Consider the following 16,761-nt stretch of genomic DNA (forward strand, 5'->3'; position numbering starts at 1 on the left):
AGTCTGCTGATTTAAATGCTCATCACATCTAAAAAGAAAAATACCTTCACAGCAAAACGTAGACCGGTGTTTGACCAAACAACTGGGCACCACATCCTAGCTAAGCTGACCAGTAAAAGTATGTACCTTATCCATGGGTCCAAGCAAAACACCCCGAGGTCACTGATAAGCTCAATACACAATCAGACAGATTTAAAGGTCTGTTTATTTTCTTATAGATTTTTTGACTTTCCAACACTTCCTATGCAAGTACCGACCATAGAGAAGGAATCAAGATCCTGCCAGCCCTTGCTCAAGCCCCTTTCCTCTTCCTTCTCTGCCATGCTGGCGATCTGATCGTTGTCTCGGAGAGTATACGGAGCAGCTAAGACTGATGAGGCCCTTACTGCACGGACATTTTTAAGCTCAGGGACAGGGACGTCAACATTGGTATGACAGTATCTTCTAGCTCTAAATGTTCACCCCATAACCCCTTTCCATGGTACTCTCTTCCCCACCTCTAGCTGCCCTCAGCAGACGAGGGGTATGCATCTCCCACCGATGAAAGAGCCAGGTCTTTGGCCATCCGGGAGAAAGAAACTCAGGAAAGAGTCTCTAGCCCTCTTCTGCTTCTGCATCCCTCTGTCCTCTCTCTAGTGCCCTCATTCTCCTCAGCCACCTGCTTATTGTTCCATTTGCCATGGGGAACATTTACCAGCAGAGTCTCTACTAGGGTGATGTGGACCGTAAATTCCAGGGCCACCTTTTAACAGGTGGTTGTGTGCATAGAAGGCTGCTCTGTTGCACTTCAGTAGCGATGAGAGTGAAAAGGTGAAATACGACTCAGAAAACACACCCAAGTGTTTCTCCACTTCCTTCCTTCCAGTCTCTGCCTCCCCCCCTCCCCCTCAGAAGAGCTCCTCCCCGCCTGCAGCCCTGGTGTGATAAAGGAGAGATGGAGGTGACGTGCCTGGCCAACCTCGAAGCAGGCTTGAGTGGGTGGCAGTTTATTTCATTGTAAGCTCTGCAGCTCCTGAGGGGAGAGGACAGGCACAGCAGGTGCAGTGGAGCTGGCCTGGCCTTGGGTGCTCTTCCCTCTCCTGCTGCTGACAGCTCACGTGGTCTTGCTCGAGTCTCTTTGCCTTCCGAGGTTTGATTCCTTATGAGGTGGTGGCTCCAATACCGAGGAGGTCATTTTTCTCCTCCCTAGGTCAGGAATCTACTTGGCAATGTAAGGCAAAACAGTATGGACTTGACAATTACAGAAAACATGGCTTTGGTGTGATCCCATGCCCGTTTTTTAGCAGGAAATGTCGCCAGAGAGGAGAGGACACGTGGCTTGGCCGTGCAGACCAGGCTATGCAGATGGCCACTCACTTCACCCACATGGCACTGCTGACTAGTAAACACAAAATCTTATACCCCAACCTGAAGATGATCCCCTATCGCCTAGGCAGCCTAAGACTAGCTACCGAGCACCGGCTGAAAGAAGAGAGGGGAAATGAAACAGAGCATTGGCCCTACCCCCCTCCCCCTTCTTCTGTCCTTCCTTTCTTCTTCCTTCCTCACATCACAACTTTGTCACCATTTTGGTTGTCAAAGAAAAACATCAGAAGTAATGTATTGCTCCCCCAAAGCGTTAAATAACTTGTTAACCTGAAGGATAAATCTCTTAACAGTGAGAGTTCAGATAAGGTGACAGGCAGATGGAAAAGGGTCATTCTTACAAGCATACAGTTAGGTTTGCAAAAAGCAGCCACCAACTCCCAGGAGGGCTCTGGGGCAAATCACTGTCAGAGAATCAAACAAACGTATCAGATTCTATGATGGAGATGGTAAATAAACGGGGATTACCAGACTGACAGGAGCCATGTAAACCTTATTAGATTAAGTGACAGATTCTGTGGTATTACCTGTAAGAAGTGAAAGGATGTAAATGAAATGTGGATGACAATCCCCCCAAAAGGTAGAGGTTCTCAGTCTTTTTCTGACTATGACACATATGAGAGATAAAAGACACCAAGGCTCACCTATCTCCCCTAATTCAGTTACACTTTCCAAAGGAAAAATAATACATCATGATAGTAAAGAAGTAGAGATGAACAAAATAAAAATCCAAAAAGTAAAAAACAGCAGAGACACCAACACGAAACAAAAAGTAAAACCTAACAGTCATTCTATAAACATATTAAAAGTATTTTAAATGTACTTAGAAAGAGTTCCAATCGAAAAGCCTCACCAACTGAAAACAATCTTGGTGATGTAGCAATAACTAAGCCCCCTCCCTGAAAGTGCTGAAATGCCAACAATCTGCATGTACACATGCACAGGGCAAGCTTTATTACCTTCCCATTGTCTTATTAGAAGGCTGATATGGTCCTTGGTCAACTCTAGAACTGTGCTGATTTTCATTTATGCATCTGGAATTTTAGTAATCCTTAATAATTCACTGAGTAGGGGTATATCCTTCAACGAAATATTATTGAATGTATGCTATGTGCTAAGAACTCATTTCAGGAACTGGGAATCCATCAGTGAACAAAGAAGATAAAATTCCTTGCCATTTAGAGCATACACTTCAGCAGGGGTGAGGAGTGGATGTAGGAAAACGATTAACTAAATACGTAAATAAAGTACTATGAGATAGCGACAGATGCTGTGATGAAAATATAAAGCCAGGACGTGGTATAGGGAGCAGGCATGTGTGCAGGTGTGTATGGAATAGTTAGTGTGCTTCTGGTCACAACTGACAGCCAGACTGTCTCAAGCAAAAAAGAGAATTTATTGGTTTATGTTATTCCACAGTCCATAAGTAGATTTGGGCTTCAGGCATAACTTGACCAAAGGTTCAACAATGTCACCAGGATAAGGTTTTCTCTCTCTCGATATTTTTTGACCGTTTCTGGGAATTAACTTCATTATCAAGCCCCACCTGGTTGCAAGATGGCTGCAGCAGCTCCAGTCCTCACCTTATCAGGCGAGAACCACAGCCCTCAAACAAAAGCCTCCAAATCAAGCCTCACTGGCCAAGAGTCTCCTGCATGAGTTATGTGCTCATTCCTCAACCAATCACTATGGCCAGGAGGAGAGAATGTGATGATTAACTTAGCTAAGTTATATTACATGTAACTTCTCTAGAGCCCAGGGGTTTAGTCAGCTTCACCTAAAGGACAGGGCCACTGCTAGCAGATATGGTGCCTTTGTAGGAATTATAAAAGGATGATGCCCCTCTGGGAAGACACTGCCCCATGGACGCACAGGACCAAAGCAGGCTGGATTCTAACCCCCACTTGCCCCCTTAGCCATATACCTTTGTGCAGTGCACAAGCTACACTGCCCTCATCTATGTGACCCTGCTGACACATGTGGGCTGAGTGCAGGAAAGGTGGTTCTCTACCTGGGGGCTAAGGGCCACCCTGTGGAAAACTCTGTCCTTAGACCCCACGGCAGGACCTCAGAATCAGATGTCTGAACTTCAATTCATCTGGACGTGCATCTGATGTAAGAAGAAGAAAAATCAGGTCTATGTTGTTTCCCAAAATGTGCTCACTTATATAAGACTCCAGCCACAGCCTATGGTAGTTTTCATAGTGGGAAGAGCAAAGGCTTTGGAATTAAGCCTCTCTGGATCTGACTGACTGCCTCAAACTGGCTGTATGGGATGGAGCCTGGAGTCTCTGAGCCGTCGTTTACTTTCTGTGGGGTTTGAGGATCAAACTAGTTAAAATGTGTAAAGAGTTTAGGATGGGGCCTGGCATAAGCATTAACAAATATAGTTGTCCTCTATGAAAGTCACGTGAGCTATCATAATTAGCTGCTTGACTACCATGGCAGAAACTAACATCCTCTGCTGGAACACGGGAGGACAGCCATCTGGGAGAAACCTTGGGTCCCAGAAAACTCTGTGTTATGGGTCTGCCTGGCATGTGCATGACCACATAGGAGGCAGTACAGTTGGCCTTCAGTATCTGCGGGTTCCACATCCATAGATTCAAACAACCACGGATTAAAAATATTTGAAAAAAAATCCAGAAATTTCCAAAAAGCAAAACTCAAATTTGCTGTGCATCACCAACAATTTACATAGCATTTACATTGTATTAGGTGTTATAAATAATCTAGAGAGGATTTAAAGTATACGGGGAGGATGTGCGTAGGTTATATGCAAATAATACACCATTTTATATAAAGGACTTGAGCATCCACAGATTTTGGTATCTGGGGGTAGGGGTGGGGATCCTGGAACCAATACCCATGGATACTGAGGGATGACTGTACAGACACAGGATAGTGAAGAAGGCACATACCAAGTATTAATTTTTAAATGCAATACACATTTCCATCAGACTTACTATAGGTGAAGTCTGTAGTCACTGCATGAATAAAAACAGAGGAGAGTAATCTAAGAACATGAAGACTAAGCCAGAAGCCATTTATTTTAAGATTGAATATAGGTGAAAATCTCTGTGATCTTGGGTAAGATGTCTTAGGACACAAAAAACAAAAACAATAAAAGAAAAAAATTATAAATTGTACTTCAAATGTTCAAATTTTGTCCTTAAAAAATACTATTAAAAAGCTAAAAAACATGCCACAGACTGGAATAAAATATTTGTTTAACATATATCTGAGAAAAGACTTGCAAATCAATAAGACAAACAACTCAGTATTTTTAAATGAGCAAAAGATGTGAACAGATCCTTCACCAAAGAAGATATACAGATGGCTGAAAACACATAGATGTTCAACATTACTAGTCATTAGAGCTCTGCAAATTAAAACCAAATGTGATTATCCCAGGAATATAAATGTGATTCAACCCAAGAAAATCAATGTAATACAACACTCTGACAGAATGAAGGAAAAAACCCAAATGGTGATCTCAATTGACGAAGGAAAAACATTTGACAAAGTCCATTGCCCTTTCATAATAAAAAAATCTCAGGAACTAGGATGAAAAAGAAACTTCTGAAACACGATAAAAGGCTTTTTTGAAAAACCTACAGCTAACATCATACTCAATGGTGAAGGACTAAACACTTTCCTCCAAAATCAGGCATGAGACAAGAATTCCTGCTTTTGCAATATTCAACGTTGTAAGAAGTTCTATCTGGATGAGTTAGACAAGAAAAAGAAATATAAAGCATCCAAATTGGAAAGGAAGAAGTAAAACTATCTCTGTTCATGATTCTATATACGGAAAGCTATTAGAAAGTTACTAGAGCGAATAAGCAAATTCAGAAAAGCTTCACGGTACCAAATCAACATGCAAAAATCACATGTGTTTTCATACACAATCCAAATAAACAATGAACAATCCAAAAGGGAGATTAAGCAAGCAATTCCATCTTAAATAACAGCTAAAAGAATAAAATACTTGAGAATACATTTCACTAAGGAGTTGAAGAATATGTACACTGAGAACTAAAAACTATTGCTGAAAGAAGTGAAAAAAAGATCTAAATGAACGGAAAGGCATCCCGTGTTCATGGATATGAAGATTTAATATTGTTAAGATGTCAATACTACCCAAAGCAATGTATAGATTCAATGTAATTCCTATCAAAATTCCAACAGTGTTTTTTGCAGAAATAGAAAAACCAACGCTCAAATTCACATGAAATTGCAAGGGGTCCTGAATAGCCAAAACAATCTTGAAAAAGAAGAGCAAAGTTAGAGTATTCACACTCTCCAATTTCAAAACTTCTGCAAAGCTACAGTAATCAAAACAGTATGGCATTGGCATAGAGATAAACATTCAAACCAGTAGAATAGAATTGAGAATCCAGAGATAAACCCATACATCTATGGTCAATTAATTTTAACAAGAATGCCAAGACCATTCAATAGAGAAAAGACAGTATCTTCAATAGATGATGTTGGGACAAGTGGATTTCCACATGGAAAAGAATTCAGTTGGACCCCTACCTCACACCAAACAAAAATAAACTCAAAATGTGTGAATGACCTAAATATAAAAGCGAAACCATAAAACTCTTAGAAGAAAATACGGCATAAATCCTCATGTCCTTGGATTTGACAGTGGATTCTTAGATACGACATCAAAAGCACAAGCAACAAAAGAAAAAATGATTAATTAGACTTCATCAAAATTAAGAACTTTTGTGCATCAAACATTTCAAGAAAGTGAAAAAAAATCCTACATAATACGAGACGATATTTACACATCGTATATATGATAAGGGTTTAATTTCCAGAATATACAAAAGAACTCCTACAACTCAGCAACAAAAAGACAAACAACCCAACTGAAAAAATGGGCAAAGGACTCAAATAGACATTTCCCCAAAGTGATACACAATGGTCAGTAAGTGCATGAGAATATATTCAATACAATTAATCATTAAATAAGTGCGAATCAAACCACAACAAGATACTACCTCACACCTACTAGACTGGCTATGATCTAAAAAAACACAAAAAAGTGTTGGTGAGGATGTGGAAAATTGTACATTACTGGTTAGAATGTAAAATGGTGCAACTGCTATGGAAAACAATTTGGCAATTCCTCAAAAAGCTAAGCATAGAATTATCAGAAATTATCAGAAATAATCAGAAATGACCCAGAAATTCTGCTCCTAGGTATAAACCCAAAAGAACAAAAAACAGGGACTTGAACAGATGCTCGTACACTGACGTTTATTGCGGCATTATTCACTATAGCCAAAATGTGGAAACAACCAAAGTGTCCATTAACAGATGAATGGGTAAAAAAATATTTTATATACATATAGTGGAATATTATTCAGCCATAAAAAGTGATGAAGTTTTGGTACATGCTACAACATGGATGAAACTTGAAAACTAAGCAAAGTAAGTCAGCCACAAAAGGACAAATATTATATGATTCCACTTACATGAAATATCAGAATAAGGAAATTCTTAAAGATAGAAAGTAGGTTAGAGGTTACCAGAGCCTAGGGAGTCAAGGGAACAGGGATTTATTGCCTAATGGTTACATAGGCTCTGTTTGGGGTAATGAAAAAGTTTTGGAAACAGTGGTGATAATTGTACAACACAGTAGATATAATAATGCCACTGAATTGTACATTTTTGAATTATTAAAATGGCCAATTTTATGCTATATGTATTTTGCCAAAAAATGTAGTGATGTAATATGCTCAGACCACTGAATTGTACACTTTAAATGTATGAACCACAAGGTGTGTGGATTATATCTCAAGAAAGCTGTTTTTAAAAATCCAAAACAGGGCTTCCCTGGTGGCACAGTGGTTGAGAGTCTGCCTGCCGATGCAGGGGACACGGGTTCGTGCCCTGGTCCGGGAAGATCCCACATGCCGCAGAGTGGCTGGGACCGTGAGCCATGGCCGCTGAGCCTGTGCGTCCAGAGCCTGTGCTCCGCAACGGGAGAGGCCATAACAGTGAGAGGCCCGCATACCGCAAAAAAAAAAAAAACGTGTGGAGGTTTCTTATAACATACTAACAAAATGACTCAAAGATCCTTTCCTGGCTATTCACATATAGCTCATTGAATCCTCAAAACAAAAACATACCACCTTACAGAAATAGTCTCTGAGATGGCAAGCTAGCTGCCCTTGATAATAAGTGGTAGAGCCAGGATTCAAACACAGGAGTGTCTGACTCCAAAGTCCATGCTTTCAAACATGATGCTGCAGATCAAACACATTCAATACTTCTTTCTCTGGCCCGGCCTTAGGAACATAGTCTACAGTCAGGTCTGCAGAGGCTGACCACTGAGCCAAGAACAGCACCGCACTGAAGGTACAGCATTGTTTGCTCAGGGTGGCTGGGATCTATTCCCAGCGATGCTACTGCTGGCATAGAGCTGCGTGTGTGGTCACAAACAGCAGAGACAGCAGGACTGGTCAGCACAGCTTCCCGTGATACAGTCACAAACAGGGATCAATACGTCATATGCGGGCATGTCTGGCAGAGTTACTTTCAACAAACAGAAGTCAGAGTGACACATGAGGCAGAATATGGGACCCAAGTCTCAACAGCATCGGGGACGATTCCTATGAGAGGCTAAGGCTTAAACAGGACAGTGTAAAACACTGCTGGTCATTTTTTTAAAGATTTTTTTTGATGGGGACCATTTTTTAAACTCTTTATTGAATTTGTTACAATATTGCTTCTTAGGACAAAACTAATCTTTTCCTTAGCAAACTAATATGTGCAGAGTTGTATTTCCCTGAAATTATTGTTCCTAAATAGTTTCATTCACATATACTAATCATAACTTTTAACTGAAGTAATTTCTATTTCACAGAAAAAACTTGGGGTAGACAACTGGGGTTACACACCAGCATCTTCGCTGTCCTGCAGAGCTCATAAATACAATACAACTTTCTATAGCCATACTTTATACAACTTCTCAAATGGCAAAAATGAACACATTCTTTAATAGACCCAAAGATAGTCCATTAAAGTCTCTATATAGTTTCTCTGTGGCATATAAGAAGAAGCAAAAACATAGAAAGTTAAAATAATGCTTAGTAATTAATGTTTCAGTGCTCTGTCTTACTTAGAAATTATGCAGTTATCCAATGAAATTTCATTTATTAATTCAACTTAATCCTAGTCTAAGGTTTTAACTTACCTAAACATTTTGGAAATTATCCTCAAGTTGACGTACTACAAAACATAATTGTTAAAATAAAATTTTATCAGAATAATGAGTCAATTTGGTGAAACACATTTTTCATATTTTTACATTTTTCATAACTGTAAGTATTAAGTAGAAATAATGACAGCTTATTTGATCAGTAAATCTGCCTAAGTCTGGGAACAATGTACCTACAACAGAATAAAATCTACATTTATACTCATCTGTGATAAATCAGTGAAGACTTAGCTATTTTTAGTAACTAAAATTATTAAACTAGCTTCACTTGCCAAATATTTACCTAAATTGTGTGAACTTGAATTCTTAAAACATTTCTGAGTTATTCTGTGTAAGGATACTTTTTAAGTCTAAAACATTGAAAACATTAAAAGTTCAATTTCCTTATTTTCTTGGAATTTTAGAAATATTCAATTTATATAAGTGCTTATTTATCTCATTAGCTAATCAGAATAGAGATCCTTTAACTTAAGATAATTTATAATCTAATTTGTTAACACCAACCGGCAAGTAGGATAATATTACACCCTCACACAACTAGACGTAAAGATCTCTTGAATCAGATACATAGACATCCAGACTGAAACAAAGGGAGTTTACAACTTCAATTCTGGAATTTCAGCTATGAGTCAGAATAAACACATAATTACAAAACTCACGGGTCCATTTCAAAGAGCTGTTCTCTTCTGCAAAATTCTTAATTACTTTGAGCTCCAGAGAGTCAACAGACAAACAGAAAAGACAAACAAACCAGATTCTCTGTCACCTCTCACCCAGTGAAATAAGATCTATCAACTATTAATCCATTTATAGAGATCATCAAATGAACAGACCATAAAACCAAACTCCTGATGGAAAAGGCCAATAAACTAGATTCTCTGTGAAGAAATGACCTGGGATACCCAACAGAAACAAAAATCTCTTTAAACCGTTAATTTATTTACAGAGATCATTAAATAGTCAGACCATAAATCCAAATTCCCAATAAGGAATAATTCACCCCATCCCTCAAATATTGGTGACCTGTGCTCTGATTGCTGACCGCTGCTTCTCACCACAAAGGTGCAAACACAGAAGCCATTGTCCTCGTACCTCACTCCGTTTTTGCAACACCTCCCCTTTCAGCTGCAGTGACTTCCCAAAGATTTAAAGAGCAGGAACCCTTTCCCCCATCCCCCTTCATTTTTCTCTTTTTCCACTCTTGGGAGCCAGACATCAAAGACTAGGACATTCAAAAGCAGCCATGTATGTGGGGAAAATTATTCATAGAAAGTGACTGTGCATGCCCAGGGAAAGGCAAAGTCTCAGAAGACACCTGAGAAAACCTTAAGTTTACACCTCAGGCTGGTCTTTAGCACAGAGATAGCCTACAACAGTCAAAAAAAAAAAAAAAAAAAAAGCAAAAACAATAACAAAAAAACACAGCAAACCCTGGAGAAGGGACAGAATCCAATTTCCAGAGCCACAGCATCGTCCAGTTTCAACCAAACAATCACAAGGCTTACAAAAGGAGCCTGGTATGTTTTGCTACGGTTCAGATTCTTTTGGGATTCCACAGTTACTCTGTGACTCAAATATCACTGTAGCTTTTCTCCTTCCAAACTAGAACAAGGCCTTCCTTCTTTGACAGCCCTGCAACACTCAGCCTCAACTCCACACCATGTTACATAGAAAGTCAGTCTGTGTTCTCTCCCATTCACTCATAATTAACGAAGTACTACTTGGTGCCAATGACTTTTACCATAAATGCAAATGCAGCATGCAAATCTCAAGGCATTACTCAGAAAGTAATTAAGCATATTATACAGAAAATTATCTTTTTCCCCAGATTATCAGCAAAATGAAAATACACTTTTAGAAGTTTTTTCAGAGAACGAGCAAACTCCCTAAATTAGTCCTGTAAGGTACCAGGGGTACATGACTCTAGCTTAAGAAACACCTTTCAGTGTTTAGGTTCATAAAGCAAGTCTTTATATTCCCCCATCAGCCCAGGAGTTCTCTTCCTTCTTGTCAGAAGACAAGAACAAAACATTTATTTTGTTGTCAAACGCACTTGAGTTCTAATCCCAGGTATGTCAATTAATAGCTGTGTGACCTTGAACAGCTCATTCAACCTCTCTGAGGTTGTTTTTCTATCTGTAAAATAGAAAAAAAAAAAGACTTTTTTTAGGATCATTGAGTAGATTTAATGAAATTGTTTGTCAAGGAAGGTATTAAATTGGGAGCACAGTCACATGTGTCCTATACTCCTGTAGCAAATCGTCTAAAGAAATAACACACTTGAATTGCTACTCTCAGTAATATTATAACGATATCGCCTAAGGCAGTCATTGTCCTGGGATAAGAATCTAACAAAAAGTTTTGGCACTTGATTAAAGTTCCTGAGATTCATGGTGAGCAAAGTTGTCACAGGGGAAGAGGTGGATCTTCTGCATGAGCAGTTCTAGAACGAGGGAGACACGCTGTGCTCTGGAGAATGAGGGGATAGCCCAGCCTGTGGCTGACTCTATAAACTCCTGGAAGCAGCTCTCCCAATCTGGTTGTGCTTTGGGGAACACTGGCTGAGCATAAGAGGGGGACATGAGGCAGTGGTGAGCTGAGAGCCCAATCATGGGCCAACACCTGGACCAGAAGTGCTTTTCCTGTAGCAGTAGTCAAATACATCAACTGAACATACCTGACCACTCTCTAACAATCAGAACAGTAGGGAGACCAAGAGCTGTAGCAGTAGACCAGTATCAGAGAGAGCTGTCTGCTCCTGTGAAGGATCCATGGACACTGGTGGCCTGGATGTTCAGAACCTCTGCTGATTTTTGAAATAGACTGAGTTTGAAAGGATCTTACTTGAAGAATTTTTTTTAATGGGAGCAAATATAAAGTGGCTTGCAAAATTTTTCACAGGAGAAGAGAGAGTAAATACAGCTTTATTAGGATTAAATTTTTCTGACTTCCAGTGTGATAACAGAGCAGGGAAATACCTTTAATGTGATTTTGTAAGATTCTGCCTTTGTCTCAATGTCTCAAAAGCTAATCCTCTTCTTAGGACACAAGTGAATGCAGTAGAGCTTGGGTTACAAAAACATGCCTATTGCCCACACTGGGGCCAAGCAACAGAGATGAGGGCTGACATGTGGAGCAGTCAGTGGGAAGCTCTGTTTGGCCGGACTGAAATGTGAGATGCTACAGACATAGAGGATAGACATGGGGGTGCGGGGTGGGGGTGGCGCGGTTGGGTTGGGATTTGTGGATTAACAGATGCAAACTATTATATAGAGAATGGATAAACAACAACGTCTTACTGTGTAGCACAGGGAACCACATTCAATATTGTGATAAGCCATAATGAAAAAGAATTTATATATATATATATATATATATATACACACACACACAACTGAATCACTTTGTTGTACAACAGAAATTAACACAACATTGTAAATCAACTATACTTCAATAAAATAAAATAATGTGCAATGCTGAAAGAATCTTCCGCATAACTCCCACTTGCACCCCATCCCCAGGGAAGAGATATTTAAATGTTGAGTGGAAATAGTACTGAAATGCTAGATAGAGCGGATATCAGAAGGCAAGAACAGAGGAGGCTAAGCTGGCTCTGCTCCAAAGCTGTAGGGAAATTCTTGGAAGCCCGTCAAACAATACTTGAAAATATAGACAGCTGCCCAATAATGTTGTAAAATTTCTCATAACTTCTCAGAGAACAGAAGGGAGAGCCTCAGCCTTATAGCAGTTTAGAGGATTGCCCTAATTCATAAGTCAAGTTGCTGACATACACAGGAAGAAGAAAAGAACTTTACGTATCCTGTTACAACCCAGCAGACTTTTGAAATGAGCCATGGAACAAGGTCCTGCGAGCCTGGACCTGGTCCTGACCTTGGAAAGATCAGGCTCTTCTGGATCAAGTTCTCCAGAAGGAATTCAGAGAGAGGCATTATTGAAGAAAGGTGCATTTACCGGAGAATTGATGGACCAACCAAATAGTCACTTTTAGTGAAAACTCAGGAGGAACAAGAAAAAGTGTCAATCCTGACTGTTCTTAGATAACAAATCAAAGAGCAAAGTTGGACCCGGAGGCACTTGAGGTTGAATTCCTGCCAACAAGGTCCTAAGGAATGGGAGAAACACGTCCCAGCCTCAGGTCAATAATTTCCACAGAGAATGCAGTCATTTTCTACTGCTTAACAATTTATCACAAACTTAGCGGCTTAAAACAACACATTTGTTATCTCAGAATATCCATGGGTCAAGGGCTTCCACATAGCTTAGCTGAGTCCTCTTACTTGTCCAGAGGCAACACCCAGATCATAGGGGCCACCACAGCTCTCTGTCTTCTGACCCCCACAGACACCTCAAACATGGTGGTCTGCTTCTTTGAAACTGACTAGAGAATCTCTCTCTTATAATGTAATATAAGCCCTGGAGTGACTATTCCATCACTATTCATCCTATTTGGTTGGCTAGAAGTAAGTCCCAGGTTCCATTTACATTCAAGGGGAAGGGATTACACAAGGGGTATGACTCATTAGAGATCACCTTAGGGTGTGTCTGCCATACACTAATACCATTCATTGTTGTGTATGTTTGTGTACATGTGCACATGGGCATGTCCACCTTGGTCTGTGTTGCCCCAGACTCAGACACTGAGACAAGGGTTCACATGGAATTGGGAGAAGATCCTAGGAAACCTGCAGGGGAGTGAGGAACTGAGATAGGGAAGGGAGGCAGCTAATAACGGGTGTGTGAATAAATTACAAACTATGGGCAATTTGAACCTTAATCCCTGTAAGGAACTCTGGAAGCCCTCCTGCTACACTTGCCTCAAACTTATCACACATTGGGGAAGGGAATTGAGGTATTTATACACCAATAGCAGGCACTGAAAATGGTGAAGCCTGAGAGGATACAGGCAGAGCCAGACTGCAACTTTACAATCCCTAACGTCACAAGTGTGATCACTAGACTTCCACCCTTGGTACTTAGCATCTAATTACCCTAAGAAAAAGCAAACAGAGAGGAGAGGAAGATGGAGGAATATGTCTGAACTAGTAAGTTAGTGGAATACCAGCTCTCTTCTTCTTATCTATCCCTCGGGGGCAGAATTTGTGAATCCAAAATTGTAAATATTTGTGTTACCGACCAGGGTTCTTGGCCTTGCCCATGTGCAGTACCCTGCTTTTACTCCAGGCTCTTAAAAAGTGGCAGTTGGGTTTTTGGTCTCTTTGTATCTTTGGGGTACAGAATTTGCCTCAACTGTGGCATGCACGCAGTTATTTTTAGTCCCATACAGTTTCTTTGTATCTCGTTGCTCGAGGAGAGGTGTGTCCAGATGCAAGCATTGCAGCACTGCAGCAAGGGGTTCCAGGTCCCAACAAAGGGTCCCGGGTCCCAGCCTGTCTCATCTGCAAATATTTTCTCAGGTGAAAATACAATGGGATGAGAACATTTTATTCACTATTCACAAGAACTTCTGGAAGAACTATTGAAGGCCAGAAATTCAGGCAGGACCATTCTCTGAGAGGGAAGCAGATAGAGCAAAAAACTATCCCTTCCAGGGAGCCATGCCAAACAGGGAAGGGAACTTGTTTGGAGCAGGAGCTGAAAAGATCCCTGGGCTTCCCTGGTGGCGCAGTGGTTGAGAGTCCGCCTGCCGATGCAGGGGACACAGGTTCGTGCTCCGGGCCGGGAAGATCCCACATGCTGCGGAGCGGCTGGGCCCGTGAGTCATGGCTGCTGAACCTGCACGTCCGTAGCCTGTGCTCCGCAACGGGAGAGGCCACAGCAGTGAGAGGCCCCCGTACCGCAAAAAAAAAAAAGAAAAAAAAAGAAGATCCCTGAGCATGAGGGGTAGAGCAGGGACACAGCTGAGAGGGGAGAGAGAGAGGACCCCTGGTTGGCCAGGCAGGCAAGGAGGGCCTTTGGGAAGAACAAGAATATCTAATAAGATTTCTTTAACTTATTTTTGAAGTATATAATAATATACACAAAAAAGTCTGCTTATCAAAAGTGCACACCTCAATGACTTTTCACAAACAGAACACACCTATGAAACCAACACCCAGACCAAGAAGCAAAGCATGACCAGCACCCTAGAAGCTGCCCTTGCACTCTGCGTCGTGGTCCGAATGCGGGTTGGAAAAGAATTTCCAGACACAATGCGGAATGTAAAGAAGACAATTTATTAGAGGGAAGGGTCGCTGCCAGAGCAGCAGGCCAACTTCTTGATAGGGAGAGTCGACCCTCAGCAAAGGTTTCTGGTCTGTTTTTAAAGCCAGGGAACCTGCGAGTCATCTGCTGACTGGGAAGAGTATGTATACTTTCAGTATGCTGAGCTGGAGAACAGCGGAGCATGCGCTAGGAGGGCTCTGGGACATTGCAATGGTCGCAGGAGTCCTGTAACTCTTTGTTCCAGCAATGTTGGCCCTTTGAGTTTATCTTGTTCTTTGTCCTTGGAGCACCACACTCTGTTCCAGTCATGACCCCTCCCCCAAAAGGTAACAGCCAGCCTGACCTTGAACAATATGACCAGCTTTGCCTGTTTCATAGTTTAAACGGAATTGTACAATCTGTACTCATTTTTGTCTGGCTTCTTTCACTCAGCATTGTGTATGTGAGGCCATTCATGTCATGCATAGTTGTATATCGCTCATTCTCATGCTGTGTAGTAGCGCATTCTGCAAATATGCCACGTTTTATGTGTCCATTCTACTGATGATGGGCACTTGGGTAGTTTCTTGAAATGATTTAGTTCATGTTTTTGTGGGGTACAATGCAACCTTCTTCTCTGTCTCAGCACAAAATCTTTAATCAATGATGTGTGATATAAGGGGATTCTTTAAAGTGAATGCAAAGAAATGCCAGGTGCAGTGTTAGGGACAGTGTGGGGTAGAACAGAAGCCACATGAGAACGAGGCACATCAGGTTGACTTTTTTTTTTTTGATATCTTGAATTACTCATTTAGAATTCATTCAACAAAAGTACATTCAAGTCACCTAGTCAGGCCGACTAGAACCAGGCAGATCTAGAGAGAGGTCTCTAGTGGAAACCTGTTGTATTGTTTGTTCTTTCTTTCCTTCTTGAGAAATTCCATATAGTTTGGAGCTGTGGATTATAAAACTCCACTTACGTATCAAGGGAATGGGTATGTGACCCAATAAAAACAGTTTAAAGTTTCTTTCTCTGGAATTTGAATCTTGAGAATTGAAATGTGTTTGGAATTGAGTTACCTAATGTACACCCTAACAGAAGGTTTGTGAATTCATGCTTCTGTGATTCCCAGAAGGTCCCCAGTTCCTCTCCTTCTCAAGGCTATAAATATTCCTTCTTTCTAGTGTGCTTAGGATTCTTTTGTTTGCCACCAAAGAACCTGAACTGTTGAAGCTCTTGTGACCTAAAATCTCTCCCCCATATGCCTACCTAAATTGTTTTGGAAATTTTCACATTAGTGATTCCTTGAGGGTCTACAGTGAAAATAGATGCAATACTACAGCTATTGTATGAAAGTATTGGGGAGGGAATCTCTAGTAAGCTAAAATTAATTACTGAAACATTAGTTGTCATGGATTTATCAGTTCTCATTTATCATTCCTTCATGAAGGGATAGAATATAGAATGGATAGTTTTGGGTTAGAATGAGGCAGTTTTGCACATGGCACCCCTCCAGATGAAAATCTCTGGGCAACTGGGAGAAGGGTACAAGGGCGTAGGTAGTTGTCGGCTCAGTGGAAGGAGGCTGTTGGAGACAACTACCAATGGTCCTCTATATCCACAGGCTCCACATCCACAAATTCAACCAAGCTTGGACCAAAAATATTCAGAAAAAAAAAATCCAGAAAGTTCCAAAAAGCAAAACTTGAATTTCCCAGGCTCTGGCCAATTTATACATAGTGTTTACATTGTATTTATAGCTATTGACCTAGCATTTACATTTTATTGGGTATTACAATAATCTAGAGATGATTTAAAGTATATAAGGGGATTGCATAAGTTATATACAAACACTATGCCATTTTATGTAAGGGACTCAAGCATCTGCAGATTTAGGTATTCATGGGGTTCCTGGAATCAGTCCCTTGAGGATATCAAGGGACCACTGCATTGTCAACATACTGGTTAGGCCAGTTTAACTTACTGTATGTAG

The 16,761-nt window shown here is 40.7% G+C and overlaps 1 protein-coding gene across 1 annotated transcript in view; it reads left to right on the forward strand.

The window, feature by feature from the left end:
- Window positions 1-14,805, forward strand: part of REG4 (regenerating family member 4) — a gene marked incomplete at both ends in the record, with an annotated part of 41,005 nt that extends 26,200 nt beyond the window's left edge. The window contains 1 exon segment of the mRNA XM_082858835.1: window positions 14,657-14,805. Coding sequence (XP_082714961.1) covers window positions 14,657-14,805 — 149 coding nt within the window.
- Between the last annotated feature and the right edge of the window lie 1,956 nt (window positions 14,806-16,761).

Source organism: Leucopleurus acutus, assembly GCF_964270905.1.
Source record: "Leucopleurus acutus genome assembly, chromosome: 2".
Lineage (NCBI taxonomy): Eukaryota > Metazoa > Chordata > Mammalia > Artiodactyla > Delphinidae > Leucopleurus > Leucopleurus acutus.